Here is a 26,255-nt window from a genome sequence, read left to right on the forward strand (position 1 = left end):
GATAGAAAATGAAAATCAAAAGTTTAAACATTGTGCAGGAGAGGTTGGAAGCCATAAATAGTTTATGGAGATACTCCCTGTATTAAATAATGATAATCATTCATAAAAAGACAAAAGAAAAAAAACTGTATAATTGATCAAATTTCCACATCTAAGCAGTAGTACAAAATTGACAAAAAGGTATAAATGGCAAAAGGTTTGTATTTACAAATTGAAATGCATCACAAATTAATCAATTAAGTGCTGTGTCTTTCTAAATTAGAGTCCTTTTCAGATGATTTTTGAGTAACATTAATGTAAATGTTGATTGTAGTGATGGAAGTAGGCTGTCCCACAAAGATGGTCTTCTGTATTTCAGTGAATACGCTATTGATGAGGGGAAGTCCAACAAACTGTAAAATAAAAGTCCTTAAAATGTCTTGTGGAAATCAAATTCAGAATGAACGTTTTAAGACTGTCTAGACATACATTGGAGTTTCCATATGCATTAATTTTATGTAAATAACATTGCCATATTTCAGATATGAAACTCGTGGCTTGCTGCTACTCTGTCTCACTGATTTCAATGCTGTTCCCCATATGCCTGACGCCTGTAGTTGCTAGGGGAAGTGACGTCAGCAACAAATGACAGCTTTCACGGACGACATAAAAAATTCGACAGTGGAGTGAAGCTGTGTACGATTAAGGGTTAAGTCTTGCAGCAAAATCCGTCTTCATCCTTATATTTTGAGGCGATAATGAGCCCCAAAACACGGAGAGCATAAAGTACGCGTTTCACACCATCGAACGACGTCGATATTTTAGGTCTTCGTTCCTCGGAAAGATAAAAAAGGGATGGTGAAATTTGTATTGTTACAGAAGGAACTGGGACTCTGGGGGCGGGGGAATGTGAATTAAAGGAGTTGTGAACCAGTTTAGGGAGGTGGAAGTATTTGCCGAGGTAACGTAACGTAAACATAAGGTGAAAAGCTCAACATTTTTGTATCCTACCAAGGTACATACGAAGCAACAGAAGCGGCTAACGTTTGCTAACAGCGACATGGAACTGAGAGTGGGGAACAGATACAGATTGGGCAGAAAAATCGGAAGTGGATCTTTCGGGGACATCTATTTAGGTAAGTTAAATGCGTAATTTTCGACTTTGCGGTACTTTCACCAACCAGAAGTAATGCAGCCATTCTCTATTGTTTTCAGCAACCCTTAAAAGTATGTCCTTGTCCAAATGAGATTAAGTTAATGTCATGTTTGTGTTTACCTTAGTCTACGTCAGCAAAATAACATTAACGTGAGTTGTTAACGTGACTTATCTTTAACGTTAATGTTACCTGTCTTTCCAAGTTTTATGGTTAACTTAATGCTTCTGTAAAGTCTAACAGTGAAGGGAAGTGCTAAAACGAGGCGATGTGAGTTAAATGTCCTGGCCGGTTTGTGGCATTGCAGGCAGTATAGGAAACGCAGGTATCGTTAAGACAGCTAGCTTGTTTAACTGACATCATGTCAACATTTGATAAAACCAGTAAAAACTTCAAACTACTGCTGTCTTAAATTAATCTCTAAAACGTACAGTGGGTAGATTGGATTTAATCGTCACCAAAGAAAAACAACGCCGTGTATATGTAGATTCAGTCCAAACTGCATTTGTTGCCAACAGCTTCACAGTTGTCATTTTCTTTCAACATAGTGGACGATCACCACGGACATTACAGATGATGTGTAATGTTATAACTGCCACAGAGTCCTCCACCTACAATAGTAATGGTGAACTTCTGACAATAAGTCACTACTAATAGCTGATGGGCAACCCTTTAATCATACCTGTGTTACACTTAACTTAACTTGAGCTAAAGTTAATTTCACAGACCAGTAATGCCAGCTCTTTTACAGTCCTGAATCCATACATCCAGTCCAGAGCTGTTCTGTTTAACATGAATATGATAAGTTTAGAGTATTCACGCTTCAAAGTTTAACCAGGGTGTTTTGACTAACCATACTACTCTTTTGTTCTTCTTTTGGCTATAGCTGTAACAAGTTGTCTGAAATAGGTGTGATGTAACCCTATAGATGGATTACCTAGACTCACCTGTTTTTGCACAATACAAAATATAATCCACCCTGCAAAAATATCAAATGACTCAGTAGAATTTCCTTCTTTATCAAATTGGCTCAGACAACGTTTATATGTAGATCTGTGTACACAGTGACATATTGAGCACACTTGCCTGGCGATAGTGAAGAGTTTTATTTTGCTGTTAAGAGAATTAAATAAATTGGATGGTTGTCATTTTAGCCAGTGGCATAAATAGCCTGCTTACTGAATGATTAACATTAGTCCAAGCTATCTTAAACCCTGTTCTGAAGTTCTGAAGATGACAGTAGGCAGTTGTGCCCTGTCCTCAGACCTGTGACACAATTAACAAAAACAAATGTATCTACAACAACACAAACTACCACCCCCTCTCAGTTTTACAGGGTTGCATCTTTCATTTTCTATCATCTGTTTGATATGTTACATAATGTGTTGAGTAGTCACATGACTTTATTTGTGATCACATGATCACATGGCAAGATAGCTTTTGATATGCAGGCTTAGGAAACATCTCAGGAAGAAGATCACAAGAGTGTTAAATCTTGCCATTTGATAATTGGTTGTTGGAGGAGGACAGTCAACTTGTGGTTCACCACCTTTTGTAAACTGTCAGAAGGGATGTGGAAAACTTTATAAGATGGTCCTCAAAAGGACAAGTCCACCATAAAGCCATCCTACAGGGATTATCGCTGAAACAACTTACAGATAGTGAAGATCAGTCACTGTGTGTGGTGTTTGAAACTAGAGAAAGGTTTTTCGAAATTCAAAAATGGCCAGCTAACAAGACATGGGATGTATCAGGGTTGTCACAATTCTAGAATTTCTAAGTTGATACAGATACTCAGAAAAATACTCGATGCAGATTTCAATACCACAGGGTAAATAAATAAATGAGAGAAAAAAACTAAGAGGCATTGAAAATATTTGTATTGAATAACAATACAAACAATAACATCAATGTCAACAAGATTTTTTAAGATTCCCCAGGCAGTGAACAAGCTTACTATAAGATATCAATAACAATTAAATGTTATTATGGAATATTGAAATTTGCTGCCCACTACGGCTGACATTAAGTGTTCACAATTAACTTTTTGATTCATCAGCCAATTTGGCTGGAAGAAAAAATCTACTAGCCAGCATTGTTTTTACCAGACAAAATAATAAATAGCCGTTTTATCCTCACATTTACATTTATTTCAGTAAATGTAATTGAGATAATATGCAAACTGAAAGCAGAGTTCAGAGCAAAATCTCAAGTAAAAGTATTAAATATTATGGACATCTTATCACCACAACCTCTGTGTATAAATGAGTTCCCTCTGGCAGGCTGTGATGCTGTGTATCTGCCTAGGGCTTTTATTGTGAAAGGTAAGAATGGAAGAAGTGCAGCTACTGCACTGACGCTGTCAATGTGAGACAAAAAGACTGCTGTGATGGTTAAAATTACAGGGCCTCTGTCTTAATATCTCATAACAGTCATCAGTATGTACGCGTCATGGAATGTCACAGCAGTTACTGGAAACCGTGCCATCTGTGTTCCCTATGTATTTTAATGTGGCTTACCGTGAAAACATGCTGCTCCACTTTGCTCTGCTGTGCACTCTATGCTGAGGGTAGTTTAACAATGGAGTATGTAAATGACAATATATTTCCTCCTTGTCCCCTGATGATCTCAGTGTGTCTCTTGTTGCTTGTAAACACCGATGAGAGGGTCTGAAAAATCGCTAAATGGGGATAATGTCGGCATGTTAATAGTCCTCTCCTCCTGTCACCCTGGGACCAAAGATCGTCTTGTATGTTTGCAGAATGATGAGGCCATTGTTTATTAACTTCACAGTATGTATTTTAATTTCTTGGTATGTTACACATGTCACCCAAGTTTCAAAGCTCTAGGTTAAACTGTCTGCAGGGGCTGCTTCGTTGAAAAATTTTTTAGGGGGCGCTACAGAGCCAATTTGACAGATCAATGCAAAAAATCATATCAACTATCACAATTAGTGATTTCTGATGTTTCTAGCCATGTTTGTTGAGTTTTGGTGCATGCCTTCCCCCTCAAAAAGTGCTTCCAGTTTTATGGTGAATAATGCGTAACTTTGGCAACAGCGTTTGATGAAAACTTAATAGGTTAATATCTGTGCATCATGAAGGTCTTTACATGAGTCTAATTGGATATGAGGTTAATTGAGTCAACCTGCTACAGGGGAGAAACAAAGAGTAAAAAAGTAGCTTCCTGCTACCAATAGGTGGCACTATGAGTAAGATTCAAAATTGCAGATGTCTTCAGGCCTGGACTCTTATCAAATCTGTGAAATGTTGTTAAGATCTGACCATCTGGGGCAAAGTTACAACAGTTTTTGATGTCATGTTGAAACATCAAAATTGTCCACCCCACTCCGATAACGCCTTTCTACGAAAACTCACAATTTTCATTTTCAAGTATCATCAACGTCATCAACTATTTTTTGAGACCATTTTGAGATCAGTCGAGTCAACCTGGACTAGAAGCTTGACATCTCACTGTAAAACTTTGCCTTTCTTGTTGCAATAGGTGGTGGTCTCATTATTGCTTAAAATTGTCATGTAGATGTGTTCAGGGCAGGACTCCTATCAAACGTGAAGTTTGGGTCATATTGGACCATTTACAACAGAGTTACATACCACTTCCTGTTTACTTCCTGGTTCATGGCAGAACATGCAAATTAGATGCCTCATACAGATCACACGGTGTGATGAAAACTCATGATTTGAATAACTTTTGCTGTCAAAGGTCTTATAAAGGTAACCATAACATTTGAAGTCAATCTGATGAAAGCTCTAGGACAAGTTTGTAAAATTATGACCCCTGAGCACGGCCAAAAACACACCAAAATTAAAACTTCAAATCAAAATTGCCGACTTCCTGTTGGTTTTACAGTATGGCCCCAAGAGACTTTTTTGTAGGTCTTGGGTTGTTACACAAGCCTCCACAGTTTTACAGCTTTAGGTAAAATGTGCTGCAGGGGCTGCTTTGTTGAAAATTTGTAGGGGGTGCCACTAATACATTTCCACCCACCCACACATGAAACCATTAAAATATCAAAATTTTTACCAGACCTGATAAGTCTGCAAAGCTTCATGAGTTTTGGAATATGCCCTCAAAAAGGCAATTAATTTGAGAAAATAATTAATAATCAATAATTAAATAATTAAAGCTGCAAGAAGCGATGAACGGGCCGACTGTTGCGACCTTGTCTATCTGAGAATGGGGAGCACTCCATGCAGCAGTGAATTAGTATTTCCTCTGTGTAGTGTTGAGGCTGGAGATGTATGTTTTTTTTGTTGTATAATGGTGGAGCTATAGCCAGATATTGACATGTAGATGTCGTCAGGCTGTGACACTAAAGCAGGATGTGAAGTTTGAGACAGATTGGACTATACAAAGTTAAATGACAGCAACTTCCTGTGTTATTATGGAATATTGAAATTTGCTGCCCAATATGGCTGACAGTCAGTGTTCACAATTAAATTTTTGATTCATCAGCCAATTTGGCTGGAAGAAAAAATATATAATATAAAAAATATATTATATCAATAATTAATAGTCTTTTTATCCTCACATTTACATTTATTTCAGTAAATGTAATTGAGATAATATGCAAACTGAAAGAAGAGTTCAGAGCGAAATCTGAAGTAAAAGTAATAAATATTATGGACATCTCATCACCACAACCTCTGCGATGCTGTGTATCTGTGTCGGGCTTTTATTGTGAAAGGTAAGAACGGAACAAGCGCAGCTACTGCACTGACGCTGTCAACGTGAGAGCCCAAAAATGTTTGCTGTGATGGTTCAAAATAAGGGGCTTCGTGCTGTAAACAGAGCCACAGAACTAGTTTCCTACCAGTGGTGGACTTGCTGAGCTCCATTTTTACTTCCATCACCTTCTTGAAAAGGTTGGTGTTGTGATATTTTTGCGCATCAAAAACATATTAATATTAGCTGTGTGTGATTATTGAATGAACTCAATTAGGGCTGTGTGATATGACAAAATATATTGTCTGACAAAAAGTATTGTTTTATATTATGACAAATTGTTTATTTTTGTTTACGTCATCTGGCTTTGCATCCGTCCATGTGGCCGAGGGGGCATCTACACTATGCACAGCACCAAACAAGCAGCACAGAATATCTGGCAAGCGATACTTAATGTGGAGATTCAGCTTAGGACACGGTCACTGGCGTTTCGTTTATCCCTCTCCCTCCTACAGCTCTTTGCCTCTTACACACAAAAAGCAGGGCGTTTGCAGTGCTCCAGATCGTAATTATTTAATCACATTTTGCGACCACAGAGCACCAGTATGAAATCTTTGCAGTATATGAACTGGAGAGCTGTTAGTTTGTTTCCAGCTCACAGTGGATGAATCCTCATACCCCGGTTACAGTTTAAGTTTCCGTTAATGCTAACATCCAACAGTTGACAGGAATTTCAAGTCAACAGCAGAAACATTGACACTTCCTGCCCAAGATGACCGGGTTCCTTCAAAATAAAGCACCATGAGTTCCACTTTGATGTATTTATTATAACACTTAATTGAACTTACTATAACAGTAGTTTATTTAACTTTATACTTTATTTAACAATATAACAGTAATTTCTTAAACTTATTATTATAACAGTAGTTTATGTAACTTTTGTTTTATGGCAGTAGTGTCTTTATTTGTAACTGGTTAATTTAATAATTTTGTGTTTTAGTAGTTAACAGTAGTTTAGAGGAGATTTCAGAATATCCAGATATATATCATATATTTGATGATATAGCCTAAAAATATTGTGATATTATTTAAAGCCATATCAACCAGCTCGATACTGGATGTATGGCAGCTTGCATGCAATGTATAAAAATCCTCAACCATTTTTACCTAGTTTTGGTTTGCCTGGACTTTTTGTGTAATAATGCACTTAAAACCTCAGTCCCTCAACAAGACGGAAATTGAATTGTACAGATCTTTAGTGATAAATCACTTGAAGTATTATTTACAAGCTTTTGTGCTGTAGAAAACCTTTCTCCTAAATGTTGGGAATCTGAAAGTGAAAAAATAAACATTAAAACTATTATAGTTCAAAAAATGGACACACTTTTCCATAAAAGTCCCATCGTTTTTTGTTTTGCAGTTGTTTGTGTATCCCATGATCTGTGCCATTCTGCAAAGCAGCTCCTCTCTGTGATGCTGCAGAGGGCCACATCACACTCCTGACACTTCAGAGAGGGGCCTGATTCTCCTGGCTGCTCTGCCTGCAGTGAACACAGAATTACATCCATATGAGGCTCTGCTGCTAGTTAGACTATCTCCTGATCTACCCATGTCTCATTATTTTTATTATTATTATTATTATTATTATTAATATTATTATTATTATTATTATTATAGGGGCTACCAGAGTTATTCTAATGCAAGAGGTGCTACTAATAACACAGAGCTATAGATACAGAAGGATTAGGCCAATCACAGTGCAGTTTGCTTTAGATGACTTGTGGCAATGAAAGCGCATACAAAGAGTTGCACGGTCTTCCAATTGGACGACAAGACCAAAACAAACCTCTGACCTCTCTCCAACGGAACTATGGGAATGCAATATGGCATTACGCATCAATGCAAATATACTTTTATTACCGAAATATGATTAAAATATGGACGGAAGACACCCAATATTGGATCTGTCATCACGGATTTATTGAACAACATCCCGTAAAACCACTTGACTTTCAGGGCTGAATAGAGAGGCTTCTAAAAGAGCTACGATGCATCGGAGACATCCCTGTTAATGACACAGCTGAGAGCTTTACACTGCTGAAAAAAAGGAAGACGATCTGACCTAAGGTCACAGAGTTAGGATACTACATTAAGTGGAACACATTTTAGCCGCCGGCGACTACGCCGCAGGGCTGTTGCAGAGCTACAGACTGTGACTATTTAGTCAAAATTATTTGTTTTATTTGCTTTATTTTAATAATTAACATTAGTTTAAAGAACTTTTAAAAATATTGCAATATATATTGTGGATCGCAGTATAGCTTTAAATATGTCGTAATAATATTTTAAAACCCTATTGCTCAGCCCTAATGGATATCCAAGTGTTTCATAAAATTCTAACAGATATATGAGATTTTCTTTTGCATGCATCTCTACCCCACAGTTACTGCAGTTTGTCGCAAACTGCATAAAAAACCCCAGTTGAGACTCATATTCCAAATTGGCTGCATACATGGCCAAATAATGCACCAACAACCTGAATAACACCGGCATACATCTTAATCGTGAAAATGCTAAATTCGGGAAAGACCTAAATGGAATACTTAAAAGGAATATGTCGTTTATATGACCCGCATCAAATTAAGAATATTGTCATATTCAGAATATTAGGGGAATACTGGTGTCCCTGTCCATAGCCAATGACATGCATATGCTCTAAACTACAGCCCTGTTCATTTTTTTGTGCTTTTGTTGACTTGGCACCATATTTTTGTTGCTGATCAAAAATAACTGGTCTGGTTGGCTGTGAGTGTTTGCTTCTAGTTGCAGGTTGACTTTTCTGAGCTTCAATCTGAAACTTTAAGAGAAAAATAACACTTCGCAGACACAGATAATTTTATTGTATTGTTAATTTAACATTTCTGATTGACATTACAGATAGGAAAGACTGATAACATTGGCTGCCTAGCTCAGACATTAACATTAGTTGTAGTGATGATTGTTATTATTTCGTTATGTGGTAGGGTGGGACAAGTTGGGAAGAGATTCAATCAGAACAAATTTCCCTACGTGGTAGGGTGGGGCAAGTTGGGATCAAATCCAATCAGAACTAATTTCTCTTTGTGATAGGGCAGGGTGAGTTGGGAAGGGATTCAATCAGAACTAATCTTGTGATATGGTAGGGTGGGACGAATTGGGAGGAGATCCAATCAGAACTAATCTCCTTGTGTTGTAAGGAGGGGAGATTGCATGCATTCAGTGTAACCCTGGGAACACCTCTATATCTGGGAATAACAGAAGGGAGAACATATGGGCACATTTTATATTCAACGGCAAAGAAAGCAGACTCTTTGAAAGCTGTGTGGAATGCACATTACCAGGAAAAAATATAACCAACCTGAATCGCCATTTGCAGGCCAGCCACACCAAAATATATGGTAAGTTAAGCATACTTTAATTCATTCACTTCTCCAGTTAGCAATGTTAACTTTAAAGAACAGCAGTAGTATCTTTTAGTTTGCAGTTCGCTAAACTGCAAAGTTTGAATGATGCAGAATCACTAATCAGATCAGAATTTACTGTCCTCAGATTGAAACAAATGTTTAACCGAAAGAACGCATGTATGAAAGATAATGGTAATGTAACGTAAGGTTATTACAGGCAACTTCATTGTGTTTAGAAGGGACCCCTCATGACCCTCAAAAATCTTTCAAAAAACAACTTGTCTAAATCTCCCTAGAGTTTCACACATCAGGGGTTCCCTTGTAGATATGACCAACTTGGAGCTGTGTGTGCATGTGTATGAGAAGGAGAGAGTAGTAGGTGTGAGAGAATACAAAAAAGACAAAAAATGTTCTTGCTCTTTTCTATTTATGCATCTGTTTGTTTTATCCAATGGATTGCTGTTGATATTTTCTTGTATTTATTTATATCATCATTTAATTGTATCTGAGGCTTTGGCAATATTGTTTTACAAACATTCATGCCAACATAGCAAATTAAATTTAATTGAATAATCTGATTTTTTTTGCCCTTATTCAACCATCCGATACAGAAGACCTCAGATGACAGCGGTGGGCCACTGCATGTAAAGAGAGCTAGTGAATCCCAGCAGAATATTTCAGCAGCACTCCTTGGTGTATCAAAGTACAAAAATGACTCCAAAGACCAGCAGATCAAGGAGAAGGCCATAAAAAAATTGATTGGATGCACAGGATTACACTACTGGACAAAATCAATAAAATAGCTAATTCTAACAAACAACTCTTAAAATTGTATGAACTCATATCCACTGACAGCACACCGTATATAAACGGGAAAAGGGAAAAAACCCTCAACATCCACACTGACAATAACTTTTTGAATAAAACCTGTAATAGCATCTTCAGCATGTCCAGGAACACTAACAGAAGACTAATACAATACAAGATTATCCACAGAACTCATATCACACAACACAAGATGACCATAATGGGACTAACTGGATCAGACACATGCACTCTTTGTACCCTTGACACAACTGACAACTTATCTCCATGTACTCTGGCTCTCAATACAGCATTTCTGGCAATAAGTAACCACCACACCATCCCAACTCCTTGGATGCACTGTTCCATTATTCCCCTCTCTATGCATATTCAGTGATCTACATACACTCAGCACATGTTCTACTCAAGTCATAACACCTGTACTTGTTGCCCTGACTATTGCCAAGAAAATTATACTACTAGTATACTACTGGTGTGCGTGGGTAGACATGATGAGAAAAAATTAGTAACGCCAAACGAAACTCATCCTGCAAACTCTTACACGAAATGTAACTAAACCCAAGCAATCAACACTCTGCTTGTTTATTTGTTTGCATTGTCTTTTGTTTGTTTGTTTGTTTTTTATTTATTTATTTTTTTAAGCATATTTATGTTCATAATTGTTGTTGCTTTCTTACTTCTTTTCAATATTCAACCCCATATTATTGCTTTGTTGACTTTGTATTTGGTTATATGTATGGAATAGTAAATGGTTAAAAAAAAGAGCACAAATAGATTTAATTTGAGTTTCAGAGGACTGGTGAATTTTCAAGGGCATCACGGCTAATTCAGTTTTATTATTTTAATAGTTGAGAGTTAAACCTCTGGTTGAGAAAATGAAGAATGTTACATGCATTCTGAATAAACAATGCATATCTTATTCAGGGAGAGCATGTCTACTGCTCATTGGTTTTATTTTGTTTTGAGATGGTCTGTTGTGAAAAAGCAAGGCCATGTTCTTGTTTCTTTTATATGAATGGTTATGTCTGTAGAACAAATAAAGACATGTTGATGTTTCAAATCACAACAGGTTAATTTGTGTCTGTTTTGCAAGTTTAAAACATTAATACCATTCCATAATAACAGGTTAATAGATGTTTCATCCAGGTGTGCATAATGAGTTTGAAAATCCAAGAGAAACGTTTAAAGTGTGTTACTCTTTAGACTTTAGATTTTAGCTGACTAAATTTACTTTAGTTTTAGTCATCTAAAATACGATATTTAGTCGACTAAAACTAAAACTATTCAGATGACTAAAATATGAAAAAAAACTAAATTAAAAATTGCTGTCAAAATTAACACTGGTGCATATTTAGGGGTATCAGTGTGGACACAGAGAGCTCTGATGTTACGCATTGCAATGCTGGTGAGATGCTCATTTGCTGTTGGTACGAGGTGATATGTTCCATTCAGGAGCAGCTGCTTACTCGAGTTCAGTCCCTTAAAAAAAAATTAGGCATACTTGTCTAGTGTTTGGCTTAATATCAAACAGCAGCTGAACCTGAGAAATAGGAGAAATTAGCTTGTTTGTATAAGTCAGTGCATTTGTATGTGTTTTTTTTTTTGTCTTCTTTTTTCTGTATTGGCAAGCAATGTTTTCTCAAAAATCTGAAGCATGATGCAGGGCTCCAACGACAAAAGCTGTTCTTAGGGTTGCAACGAATAATTTTACTTTTCAGTTAATCTGCTTGTATCATATAACAGATTATTGTGAAAAGCAGAGGTGGAAAAATAGTAGATTCTTGTACTCAAGAAGAAGTGTGTAGGGGATGGGGCATCTTTAAGCTACAAAATAAATTGCGTTAAATGTCAATGTACACCCGAGTGGAACATAAGTATTACAACCTCTTGCGTCCAAACTACCAGTAAATTGAATTTCTGTAGATGGCACTATGTAGCCGGTACGTACAACTTATTATCAGTCAGTTTGGCTTCATGAAAATTAACAAGAAAAGACACAAATTTAAGACAAAAATGGCAGACAATAATATATTGCAAGAAGCAATACTAAGCTGCAAAAATTGAATAACCTTACAGTTCTTACAGAACCAACAGCAGAATAAAATCATCACAGGGCAACGTGGGGCTGTCTAAGCAATATGAACTGCACTGCAATGACTACTACCACCATATACAAGGTAGCTCACACACACGCAAATATTGCTTGGCCATGCAGTGGTTGTTGTGAGTTGTCATTTGGATTATCAGGTCAAAGAGAAGTTGTACTTGTTTTCTAATTGGTGCCAATCCATGTGTCCTGGAAGACAATCGTGTCCTGCACAAATGGGAGAAAGTCCAGTCAGACATTATCTGATTATCTGATCTAGATTCCTTTTTTTAGAGAGAGAGAGAGAGAGAGAAAGCTAATTTTACTTACATGTCACATTCCAAATAAAATCAGTCCTGTCAATAGACTCACTTGCGTGATAATGCCATTTAAAAATAACTGATGTGCTAGCCTACGTTCATTGATGCAACATGTAAACACAGAATTTCCTTCAGCTTGAGGCCTACACATTCTCAGATAGAAACAGTGATGGCCCCATCAGAGTCAAAGTAGTGCATTTTTCAATTAATTTATTCTATTGGCTATCAGATTCGAAACTTACGATTCCAAAAAATGTTAATTTGCTGAATATTGCAGCTGGTAATTAACTAGATAGATTAAAGGCTGCTCCCTAGTTTTTGTTGTTCTTCACTTCCCTATCCCTCAGTTCCTCTCTCAATTGTGGTTTTCTTGCCTGTTTTTTTTTGTTTTTGTTTTTTTTTTCAAAAATTCACTATTTTTCATTCACTATTAAAACTAGCAGTAACACGTGTCTTTTCATGCTAAACCTCTACATCAGGGCTGTACATTAACTATTTGGCACTGGTAATGTAGAGGTTTAAAGGTTTATAGCACAGGCCAATAAAATGTAGATAAAATGGAAGCTTTCAGTATAACCAGATGAAAGTACTTTGGGTGAAATGAACCTTTAACATCTGTCCTTTTCCAGGCACAGATATTTCTGTGGGTGAAGAGGTTGCCATTAAGTTGGAATGTGTGAAGACCAAACACCCCCAGCTCCACATCGAGAGCAAGATCTACAAGATGATGCAAGGAGGAGGTGACGTATCAGCCCTAGTGTGCTCAGCATTTATTTCCTCATTGCCTCCCCTGTCTCTGTCCTTAATGTCAGGTTCAGACTGCAATATATCATTCTGATTATAGCCTAAAATGGCTATCCTACAGTGTCGGCTTGCATCGTAAACAACACTGAGTGTTGTGCGTGACAGTTGATCATTTAATCCTGCGCAGTTAGTTTATTGTGAAAGATTTCAGGAACTTCTTGTGAAGAATGAAGTCACTTGCACAGTTTTCATGTAGTACATCAAATGTAGATCCTGCCATGTGGTGGTGCTTATTACATATCTACAAAAACAGTTTGCTTGGGACATAAGCATTCATAGTGACCGCAACAATAATGATAATAATAATATTGAAAGTGACAATAGGACAATAATAATGCGTTTACATAACGCACATCTAATCTGATCTGAATCTGAATCTAATCTGGAAACGTAACAAAGCTGTTTTTTTCCAACCTAAATAAGAAAATTTAATTTGTGAGGTATAGAAGGAGAAGAAGCGGTTCCACCTGTTAATGCAGTTCAGTCATAAATAAAGCATGTGTAACCCAGGTTATTTTTTAAAGATGAACAATATTATATATTTTGCTGATATCCAATATGCCGATATCTAGCAACTCTTGGCCGATTTATTGATATCGATACATCCATTCTTTTTCCCACCGTATTGTAGAGATCATCAAGTGTTTTCTGTGGTGGAATTAACATCATACTATGCATACTGTTATGGGGTGGCCCACCAGCAGATGGAGACATGTAATATAATGCTTTTCAAATTATGTTATAATCATTCATTGTGCAAAATAAGAGAAAGCATGTTGGCCGATTCCGATGGTTTATTTTAAAGCCAACATTGGTCGATACAATGACATGCCAATATTATCGTGCATACATAGTTATTCTCTGTAGCTACAAATTACAGTTGTACTTAAACTCCTTGCGTGCAGTGTCTCAGCAGATGCTACAGTTGACCCCAAACCTCTCATATTCAGCCCACTGCTGCTGGTGGCCATAGATTTTTATGTCCAGCCACTAGGCTAATAGCTACAATGTAAAATGCCTGAAACTTGTGCTCATAATGTTAGCATGTTGTATTTGATGAGGAAAAAGTGTCTAGTATTAGCAGGGTATCACTGATGCTACAAACTTCCTCAGTCACACCAGCACATGATTTGGTCGCACCCTTTTTTTGGTAATCTTTTTTTTTTAAATCATAATATATGTTTGTACCCCCCCCCCCCCCCTTCTATATGTATGTGTGTGTGTGTGTGTGTGTGTGTGTGTAATCTGTACTGCACTCCTCGAGGATATACATATTGTGGAATTCTAGGACAATACCTGTGGATTTATATTTTTGGTTGATGTTAATTTTGTTCTTTTTTTCTGCCAGGGAAACAAAGACATCTTTCACATTGTAAAAAAAAAAAATCCTTTTTTTTAAAAAAATAACTGCAGTTTTAAAGTCAATCACTCCTTCACTGCACCTTTGAATGAGCACCAATTCAATCATTCACATTTATGAAACAACCTTGCCCCCTAGCATTATTTTTTTTTACTTAGCCTAACTTCTTCAAAGCTTTTCTACTGTATATAATATATTTCTATTTTATATCAACTATTACAACATAAAAAAATCTCCCTCAAACAGCTGGATTTAAGTTTATTGCTTTCAAGATGTGTTCCCTTGAAAACATGTAAGTGTTCTTTCCAGTTGAATTGCATTTACTCCTATGTGTTTGCAGTGGGCATTCCAACAATAAAGTGGTGTGGAGCAGAAGGTGACTACAATGTGATGGTAATGGAGCTGCTGGGGCCAAGCCTGGAGGATCTTTTTAACTTTTGCTCCCGCAAGTTCAGCTTGAAGACGGTCCTGCTGCTTGCTGATCAGATGGTGAGACTGCCTACTTAATTCCCACACAAACACACAGTGAGAGGGTCTGAAAAGTCGGAAAATTAGCAAGAAAATTGCAAAGTTAGGTCCTGTCCTTCTCTTTCCCTGGGATTGTCATTGTTTGTTTTTGGAGATGGAAATTTTGTTAATTGCACAAAATCCGTAACAGCGCTTTACAGCATGAGTAAAAACACAGATAGATGGCGTACCTTGTATATGGTGGTGGAAGTGTCCACATGGTGTAGTGACCTAATTGTTTTTATTTTTCTCCAATACAGATCAGTCGCATTGAGTACATTCACTCCAAGAACTTCATCCACAGAGATGTGAAGCCTGATAACTTCCTGATGGGACTGGGCAAAAAGGGAAACCTGGTCTACATTATCGACTTTGGCCTGGCTAAGAAATATCGTGACGCTCGCACACACCAGCACATACCCTACCGCGAGAACAAGAACCTGACTGGCACTGCACGCTACGCCTCAATCAACACACATCTGGGGATTGGTAAAAAAAAAAAAAAAAAAGAACCATACAATACAAACTGAATAAACCTGTAACCTGTTTGGAATGAACACGTTACAGCATTTCTTTGACTATGAATTCAAAGTTGTATTGTACTGACCATTTATTTATCTCAATCCTTTTCCTTTTCTGTTGTCTCCCTCTACAGAGCAGTCCAGGCGCGATGACCTGGAGTCCTTGGGCTATGTTCTAATGTATTTTAATCTGGGCTCATTGCCTTGGCAAGGACTCAAAGCGGCTACTAAGAGGCAGAAGTATGAACGAATCAGTGAGAAGAAAATGTCAACCCCCATTGAGGTGCTTTGCAAGGGATACCCCTGTGAGTCATGAAATTATTCTTAAAATGTTATAATTCTGTATTTACCAATAATCATCAACAATAGTCAGTCACTCCTGCTAACTGAGAAATATTTTCTTTCTCTCTATCACAGCTGAGTTCGCAACCTACCTGAATTTTTGTCGCTCCCTGCGCTTCGATGACAAGCCAGACTACTCATACCTACGACAGCTCTTCAGGAACCTGTTCCACAGACAAGGCTTCTCTTATGACTACGTATTTGACTGGAACATGCTCAAATTTGTGAGTACTAATCATAATGCAAATGGTAATGGACTGCACTTGTATAGGGCTTTTCTAGTCCTTTGACCACTCAAAGCGCTTTCACACTACATTGTCACTTTCACCAATAAACACACACATTCACACACTGGTGGCCGAGACTACCGTACATGGTGCCACCTGCTACTCAGTAACCACTCACTCACACTCACACTCTAATAATGCAGCATCTTTAGTATCTTGCCCAAGAATACATGTTGCCGGAAGGAGCCGGCGATCAGACCGCTGACGTTCCGATTAGGGGGGCAAAACCTGGTCTTATCCAGAGGGATGGCATCCAGCACCACTTTGGATGGAGCCGCTCTCCTCTCTAGAAACCTGGTCCAGTTTATTGGAGGCTCAAATCCATGACGATCCAGAGTTGGGATCAGGGGGCAGAGTCGCAGTCTTACACGCTTCTCTGACCTTCCTCTAGCATAGTCACACATTCATAGTGTAATAAGAACGGTGTCTGTCCTGCGACCACTTAATTTGTTTAAATCTAAAATAAACAAAAGGGGAGCTGTATAAGGAAAATCTCATAAAAATGAATACATCTGCTGTCAAAGAGCGTCATAACAGGAGAATTAAATGCGGACTTCTGAACATTACATCCATATCATCTAAGGCTCTTTTAGTCACTGACTTAATATTTGATAAGCATATTTATTTATTTTGCCTCACAGAAACCTTGCTGTGTCCTGATTAATACGCTAGCTTAAATAAATCCACTCCTCCTGGTCATATAAATAGTCACATTGCTCGAGACACTGGCCGAGGAGGGGGAGTCGCTGGTATTTTTGATTCAAGCTTAGCAATCCACCCTAAAACAAAGGTAAACTATAGTTCATTTGAAAGCCTTTTCCTTAGTCTTTCTCACCCATCCTGGAAAATTCTACAGCCCATTCTATTTCTTATAGTTTACCATGCCCCCGGCGCATACTCTGAATTTTTATCCAAATTCTCTGAGGTTATATCACGTTTAGTGCTTAAATGGGAAAAAATAAATATCATAGGGGATTTTAACATTCAGGTGGATATTAATAATGATAGCCTTAGTGCTGCATTCTCCACACTTTTGGATTCAGTTGCCTTCAGTCAGTGTGTACATAAACCCACCCACCGCTACAACCACACCCTAGATCTTGTCCTTGAGGACAGCATTGAAAATGAGGATTTAATACGCTTCCTTGAGAATCCTGCCCCGTCAGACCATTATTTAATAACTTTAGATTTTTCATTTCTCGATTACACGCCTCTCAGCAAGAGTTAGTTTTCTAGATGTCTGTCTGATGGTGCAGTAGCTAAATTTAAGGAACTGATTCCTTCTGCATTGACATCATTACCATGTTTCACAGTGACTGAGAACACTATTACTAATTTAAGTCATTCTCAAATTGATTGTCTCATTGATAGTGCTACTGGCTCACTGCGATCAGCTCTCGACTATGTTGCACCTCTCAAGAAGAAAATAATGAAACAAAGAAAATTAGCTCGATGGTTTAACCCCCAGATCCACAAATTGAAGGAAACATCGTCAGAATTTGAAAGAAATTGGCGTTCAACCAACCTGGAAGAGTTCTGTCTAGTCTGGTAGGACAATCTTAAATCGTATAGAAAGGCCCTTTGCTATGCCAGAGCAAACTATTACTCATCATTAATTTAGGAAAATAAAAACAATCCCAGGTTTCTACTCAAGCTACTCACCATAGCTAGGCTGACTCCCCTTCTAAAGAAGCCCACTCTCTATCCAGAGGTTTTGACAAACTACAGACCGATATCTATTCTCCCCCTTTTTTCTAAAATCCTTGAGAAAGTGGTTGCTAATCAACTTTGTGACTTGTGACAAGATAAGAGTTGATTTGAGGACTTTCAGTTAGTTTTCAGAGCTCATCACAGTACAGAGACGTCACTAGTAAACACTACTAATGACTTATTGATTGCCTCTGATAAAGGTCTGGTCTCTGTTTTAATCGTATTGGATCTCAGTGCCGTATTTGACACCATTGACCATCGAATCTTGCTGCACAGACTGGAACACTTAATTGGCCTTAAAGCAACAGCATTAGGCCGATTTAAATTATACTTATCAGATCGTTCCCAGTTTGTTTACATCACTGATCAGTCCTCCCTGCATACTAAGGTCTGCTTTGGAGTGCCAAAAGGTTCCATGCTTGGACCAATCCTTTTTACTTTATGTATGCTTCCCCAAGGCAAAATAATTAGAAATCGCTCTGTAAATTTCCATTGCTATGCTGATGATACGCAACTGTACCTATGTATGAAACTGATCAGTTATCTAGATTTCAAACATGTCTTAAGGACACGAAAGCCTGGATGAGCCATAATTTCTTGATGTTAAATTCAGACAAAACTGAAGTTATTGTTCTTGGCCCCAAACACCTCAGAAACTCCTTTTCTAAGGATATAATTTCTCTAGATGGCATTACTGTAGCCTCTAGCACATCTGTAAGGAACCTCAGAGTTTTATTCGATCAAGATTTTTCTTTTGCCTCCCATATAAAACTTGTAGAACCGCTTTCTGTCACTTACATAACATTACCAAAATTTGACATATCCTGTCCCAAACAGATGCCGAAAAAATTAGTACACGCATTTGTTACTTCTAGGCTGGATTACTGTAACTCCCTATTATCTGGTTGGCCCAACAAATCTCTCTCTCGGTCTCTGGTGCAGAACGCAGCTATATGTGCTCTAATGGGAACCAAGAAAAGGGATCATATTTCTTCTGTTTTTGCTTCCTTGCACTGGCTCCCTGTAAAGTCCAGAATTGAATTTAAAATCGTCCTCACTCACAAAGTTCTATATGGTCAGGCTCCATCCCTTCTGTCGCAGCTCATAGTTCCCTACCAACCCTCAAGATCACTGTGCTTTGAAAATGCAGGGTTACTTGTGGTTCCCAAATCTCTAAAAGTAGGATGGGAGCCAGAGCCTTCAGTTACCATGCTCCTCTTTTATGGAACCATCTTCCAGTTTTGGGTAGGGAGGCAGACACCATTTCCACTTTTAAGGGTATTCTTAAGACCTTCCTCTTTGATAAAGCTTATAATTAGGGCTGGCTCAGGTTGCCTGGACCAGCCTCTAGTAAGGCTAACATAGGTTTGACATGCTGAGGGATTTTCTATGATACACTGAGCTCCTTTTTCCTTCTCTTGCTCCCTCCATCTGCAAACGTTCATGTCTGTTTACTGTATTTTGCTAACTCCGTTGCCTCTCCGGAGCATTCCTGCCCCCTTGTTTCCTAGTTTTCCTGGATCCTGGCTGCAATCTTGGCTGCACATGATCATGGTGATAGCTGTGCTGGTGCTGTGACCCTGCCTTTGGTCGTGCTCATGCTGTGGCTGCACTGATACTATACAACCGACTTGCCCTGATTGTGGTCCTGGTTGCACTGATGCCATGATACTGCTTGACATGACCATCTACTAAAAATATTTGCACATAACATAACATGCTATCATAGAGTGCATTTAGTAATTTTACAACCATCATTATTGTAATTTTACATGCGTTTCTTACCATTATTGCTGTGCGTCACTTTGAAAGCAAAGTTAACCAAAACTGATATCCCTATTTTCAATTAATCTATTTTTTCAGCTACTGGTTGTTATTAAAAAAAAAAAAAAGATTAAAAGAATATTAGCAGCAGAAAGGGTGCAACCAAATCATGTGCCGGTGTGACCAACTGAGAAAGTTGGTAGCACCAGTGCTCCCAGTAAAAAAGTCTAGAGCCCTTTGTCCAGTCCTTTTTGTTGATAATTTGTTGCTGTTGTTCACAGGGAGCCAACCGCGCAGCAGAGGAAGCAGAAAGAGAGCGCCGGGACCGGGAGGACAGGCTCAGGCACGGCAGGAACCCAGGGGCCAGAGGAATTCCTGCTGCATCAGGACGCCCACGAGGAACTCAAGACGGCGCACCGCCCACCCCGTTAACACCCACCTCACACACAGGTCAGTACACTGCAGCCCTTCTGGACTTTTAAATCTGTCAGTGTGGCATGGTTCTGATACAAATACTATAAACCCACCATTGTTACCTGTTTCATTGTTAAGATTTCAGGGCTGGAATTTAAAGGTTTAAAAAGCTTTGTTCCAACTGTCAAACAGTAAAATTGTGGAAATAAGTTTTTTTTGAAGGGTGTTTGATGATGGCAGTATCAAAAACTGTCAGGCACCACAAGTTTTCTGATTTCAGTTGTCATATTATACATATAATATATATAGTTACTACAAATAAAAATTTGACAATGATAATGCTTTTTAACTTATTTTGTCTCAAAAGGAAAAAAAACAAGATGTGAAAAAAGGTTTTGATATCATTGCATAAACGTGCCTAATTTGCTTGAAAATTATGCAACTGTGGGAATATTTCTAAATTCTGTCATCAATCTGCTCCCAACTGATGATGGTCTCTATTTTGATCTCTGATCTCCAGCGAACACATCCCCTCGACAGGTGTCTGGAATGGAGCGTGAACGAAAGGTCAGCATGCGACTGCATCGTGGCGCTCCTGTCAATGTGTCATCCTCAGATCTAACAGGACGGCAGGACACGTCCCGAATGTCCACCTCACAGGTACAAGAATCCCCTGAAGGGACATTTGCCTTGTTCTTCTAGTGTCTCTTAACCCACTAACACGAGATAATAGAGACTGTGTAGATAGTTCCTCAGCATAGGCTTGGGATAGAAGCCCTCTTCTGAATATGCAGGTGGAAGCTGTGCTTTAAACTCTAAAGTTAGTAGCAGTTAGAATAGCATTTTCAAGTTCATTAAACTTTGTCTTGATGGAAGTCTGTATCTTGCTACTTCATATCTTCAATAACAATTAGTCTCTGATTACTGGAGAGTTTTTGTATACACAGTTTACAAAGGACAAGACTGATGTGTATTGCTTTACTCAGGACTCAGATCCAGAGTAGCAGAAGTCTCAGTACTCAATTTGTACAGCACGCCAGTCTGCTGTTTGATGTTTGAGAGACGTGCGCTGTCAGTCAGCCACTTTTCTCCAGTTGTGTGGTTCGTGCAGGATGTAGTGTCTGACTTGACATATTGGGCCTTCTCTCTCCCTTCCCCCAACCTCAGAATAGTATTCCCTACGAGCATCACGCCAAGTAGACGCTCGTCACGTCCTTGTGTGATGAAGGCAACACTGGGTGAGTCCTGTCCCTAAAGCACCAGAGATGCATGGGTCCAAATTCCAGTTCTACTCTGGGCTGCCTCAGAGTCCTGTGTTCAGTCCTGGTTCCTGCATTTCTTACTTTTAGCCAAGTGTCTGCCATTTTATCTGACATTAATTTTCTTAAAAGACAAGGAGCACTAGAGGGAAATTTATGGTGGGCATGATCAGCATTAACAGGTTCATGTCTGTCCAAAAGCAGCTGTAGCTGGAATCAGGCCTGAACACCACAGCACTGATTCGCTGTATTCGCCAGTGAGCTGGACATCCAGTTTGTGAACGAGACTTACTTTGAGTGACAGATACGGATTTCATATTGTACAATACAATACACAGCCATCAGCTAGTATATCCACTCAGCTGCTGATGACATCACAGCTCCATTGTACCTGCCTAAGTCTCATTCGCAGCTACTACCTGTTTTCTGAGCAGGAGGGCGAAGTCCTCTGAGAACTGGATCAGATAATGCATCACAGTGCATCACAGCCTAAAAATTTAACTCCCTTATGCCTTCTCAGGTTTGACGTAATGCCCCTTAAATCAAGTCTGTGCCTGTGGCTTGTTGTTTGCACTGTTGGTGTGATGCCTAGATGGCAGCCCTACAGCTAAAGCATACAAAAGCAATTTAGCTCCCTACACTGCTTGTTGCAGTCCAGTGTTATTTCAGCCTCCCTGGTCTTTCACACTAAACACCTGCATGATATGAAGCTACTCATTTGCAAGTCAGCGTTTCCCTTTGTCATGGCTATGGCTGAAAGCATGTTACCAGTTTTTTAGAAAATGGGGGGGAAGAGTCTGCCTAAAATCAGTCAAATCAGTTCATGTTTTATTTCTGTCTAGTACAAAAAGACAAGGATAGACTGTTTCCTTGTTGTGTCACAGAGCATACATTCTGGCAGTTGCATGAGCTGTCCAATAAACTGTAGGCCTTTCCACTACAGGAACTCAACAACCAAAATCTTAAGGTGTAGATCTACTGTTATTCCATTCTATTTAATTTGCTTTGGGGGCAAGTTCCTGAACCAGATTTTTGGTATTGTCCAGGTGGTGATACTAAACTGCGGGAAGGAATGCAACAACTGGTTTGTTACATGACAAACACCACAGTTAAAATTGCAAGTTTGTTTGAATATACAAGTTGTATTGTGAAGCTGAATATTAGATGCAGGTTTTGCCACATTTTCTACATTTGTTTGTGTAGCTACTGTGAAGCTCCAGGTTACAGGTTGCGAAGATCCTGCAGTGGAAAAGAGCCAATGTTAGCTTCAGCTGAATTTAAGAATGCATTTTATACAGAATAAATACTAAGGATTTTTGTGTTGTTAGTTTTAGTGTAGTCCACAAACAAAGTCCACTCCACAAACAGATCACTCCACAGCCAGTAATGGAGAGGAGGAACAAAAATAGCGAAACAACTTACCTGACATTTCACTGTTTTTTCAGATGGAACATATCCAAATCTGTTTATTATTTTCCTCACAGGCTTGTTGTGTTTATTAAACACACCAGATGACTTAAGTGTATTTTTGATTATGGGCGTGGGCATTATTAAAACCATGAATAGAGTGATCCATATTAACCTATTTGTAACTGGCTTCAACAAAAACCTTTGTGAAATTGTAAGTCTTAATAGAATATAAGAGTTGTATAGGGAAGCTAATGTGGTTTCTGAGCCATCATTTTAGCTGTTTTGCAGTCTGAGTTGTTACCCCATTAATGTCTCCTAAGGCTAGAGATATACTTGCTTTAAAAGTAGGCATTGACATAGACAACCACCTGTGTCATAATGAATATTCAGACATTAGAATTTGAATATGAGGCAAATATTAAACATATTTTTAAAATAGTAATTAACACCTGTTGAAGTATACACAATAGTATATATAAAATTGTAGTAATTGGACTTGTATACAAAATGTGGCCCACAAAAACAAAACCCAAGTGCCTCTTTTGACCAATAGACAAGCTTAGCAAAACTCCAGGCACACTGCAGTTACCTCCAGAATCTGATGTGCTGCAGTCGGCTTCAGTGGATGGACGGCCTGAAAAAACTGACTAAAATATCTGTGACATGTGATATACAACTGGCTATATCGAGGTCGACGAGGTTACTTTATTGTCTGAGATCTTGTCAGAAAATGCCACAGTGGTGGCATTACAGATAGTATGTGAGGTCCCTTAATAAAGCAGGTCATGACAATGGTGAGTATTTATGTTACACTCCCCCTACCATTGATGTGTGTAAGCTTTAATATCTGAGGATACACACTAGTAGGCAATGATAGGCACAATAGGTAACTATCATGCATATGCTAAAAGTTAAAGCAAGTGTATCCCTGGCCTGACTGGCCACATCATGTATATCTTGCCTGCAGCTGCACCACAGCCTTGCCTCTAATCGTTACACTACTTGAAATTTTACTTAGATGTGTAATTTCACAGTTTTGCAATTTCCTGCCTGATGCTGTAGCCCTCTGGGAACTTGTTTGCTTCATCAGAATAAAAGCATGTTTTTCTGTGAAATGGTGGGAGTTTATCCCTTCATTGTCCCATTAGGACAAACAAAAAGAAAGAGTTAAAAAATATCGTCCAAATCCAGAAAATATTTGTATATTGTTATATGCCCCATTAAATCTCAAGTTCCAACCCGGTAGCTTTTTCCTTAGTTTACAGATTGTGTAGATTTTATCATGTAGCTTATGGAGTGAACAAGAGTGTTATATGCCTTAGTTGTTTTTGTGGCTTGAAATTGTGTTTAGAGTGTGGAATGAAAAGGCTCTTCATGTTTATCCAGTAGCAGTGAACAAACGGGGACTCATGCATGGAAAGCTTATTACAGCCAGTCATATAGAACTGATGGTTTGTCTGTTTTGACCCTCCTGCTTCCTGTACTGTGTTTCCTTTAGATGATGTCTGGTGTCCCGACTGCCGGTCTTCATCTTCTAGCTCCTCGATGAGCCCCCACAATGCACCCTGGCGGACCAAGCCATGTTCACTCAGAAGCAATCTGACATACTAATACTGCTATTTATTACTACTATTTCAGCTAGCATTGGAAGCCAGCTGTGACTCGGCACAAAGTGCTGTATGACGGACTGATCTCTGAACTCTTTCTCTGTCTGATCTCCCAGACAATTTAACAGTGTTGGATCTCAGGACTGTTAGGTCTACTTTGTCAGGACCCCCCCCCCCAAAAAAAAAGAAGGGAGAGAAAGAAACCCCAGCAGATTTGGAATGAGCAGTGCTTTGTCCAGGGCAAACATGGCAGCCAGTCTTTTCTAGGACATTTACTGACCGAATAACAGTTCAGGCTCTTTCTTCTGTGGAAACATTAGTCATTGATGACCCTACATTTCCACTGTCACTGTCTGCTACTGATGAATAAAATTGCTTTTCTCTTTTGTGTAGTAACCACCAACAACTTTTTCTGTTTTTAATAGTAACCACCACCACTGGTGGCTCTCTTAGGTAAATATAGCCATTTGTATGAAAAAAAGAAAAAAGAAAACAATTCTTTGCATGTTTTAGAGGTGAGTGTTCAGCATCAGGTTTGAAAGCTTGAGTGCTAGTTGAACCCATAAAATTACCAAAAATCTGATTTGGTATCTTGTGTGCCGGAGGTTGTCTATTCACCCATTAGTTGACAAGATGTGTCTGTTCACCTCCAGGCTCTTGTTGATTATGTTCAGTGAGCCCTGTCCCCTCCACAGTGTTGTGGACAGAAGGAATTCACTTCGTGTAGGGGACAAGGGCATCATTTCACATATTGTACTGGATGGCCATTCACTGTGTACAGATAAACATTCTAGTTTTTCTTAATTGCATAATTTTGAAGCTGTGAATTACTTGTAATATTGATGTGTAAATGTTTGCTCATCTGTGAGGACAGGTCTGAACATCATTTCTAGGCTTGGTCCAGGAACCTGGCTGCTGCAGGTTTGGGCTGTCATACATGGAGTAGTATCCCATCAGTGCGGCCCCCTGAGAGCCATGGAACTATTTCAGAAACCAGTGCTGTGGGCAGAGATGATGCACTAAATGTGAAAAACATTTAGTACGACATCCTTTGCTGTCAGTTACTGCTCTCAGAATTCAAGGTCCAGGAATCCTGCACCATTATGGTGAAGCAAAATATTGCCATGGGCACTGAAAATGATTTTTTTTTTTTGTTCTTTTTTTATTCTCTGAAACAATTATTGAGAAGATTTTTGTGGATAGCAAAACTAAATTTCATCGTTTCACGTGCCATTTACGGCCCCAGTGTTTTTGTTTTGAAACAATTAACACAACTCATTTGACACTTTTGGCTTTGATGAATAACTGCCATGTCTGTCTGAATGAAATGGCCTGTTGTAATTCATTCTTGCCGCTGCTCGTTCTCTAGTTTTGGATTTTGACCCTTGACCTCTTTGGTCTGTCGCTCTACTCTTCATGAATAATGCAAGCAACCAGATCAGCAAGATTTACTTTCTGACATTTATATTTGCCACTGTATTTGTGTACTTAGACTGTAAATAAAAGAATTACTTGTACCTTTTGTCACTACATGGTACCTGAATGAATTAGTTCAGCTTGGTGATCAGTAGGAGGTGCTATAAGAGAGCTTTAAAAGGTAGAATACCATCATTTGCACGTTCACATTTAAGAATAGCACTGGTCATTTATCCTCTGTCAACTATGTTTATTATTCTAATTATTATAACACTGTTTGAAATATACAAATGATGGAACTGACAGATTGCATATCACTAAAATCATTCCATGATTTTATGTCAAATGATTGATCTGACGA

The 26,255-nt window shown here is 38.6% G+C and overlaps 1 protein-coding gene across 2 annotated transcripts; it reads left to right on the plus strand.

The window, feature by feature from the left end:
- Positions 1–645: 645 nt before the first annotated feature.
- On the plus strand, positions 646–25,995 carry csnk1db (casein kinase 1, delta b). 2 transcript variants are annotated; one of them, XM_042508648.1, is made up of 10 exons: positions 646–1,115; positions 13,123–13,233; positions 14,998–15,146; positions 15,425–15,653; positions 15,820–15,990; positions 16,103–16,251; positions 20,070–20,238; positions 20,723–20,862; positions 21,370–21,440; positions 24,370–25,995. In XM_042508648.1, exons 1-9 carry the CDS (start codon positions 1,040–1,042, stop codon positions 21,400–21,402), a joined length of 1,227 nt encoding a protein of 408 aa, XP_042364582.1. In that variant the 5' UTR covers positions 646–1,039; the 3' UTR covers positions 21,403–21,440; positions 24,370–25,995. The 2 variants fall into 2 exon arrangements, with proteins under 2 accessions (XP_042364582.1, XP_042364580.1); XM_042508646.1 differs by lacking the exon at positions 21,370–21,440.
- Positions 25,996–26,255: the final 260 nt, after the last annotated feature.

The sequence above is a fragment of the Plectropomus leopardus genome, chromosome 19 (assembly GCF_008729295.1).
Source record: "Plectropomus leopardus isolate mb chromosome 19, YSFRI_Pleo_2.0, whole genome shotgun sequence".
In the NCBI taxonomy this organism is placed as follows: Eukaryota; Metazoa; Chordata; class Actinopteri; order Perciformes; family Serranidae; genus Plectropomus; species Plectropomus leopardus.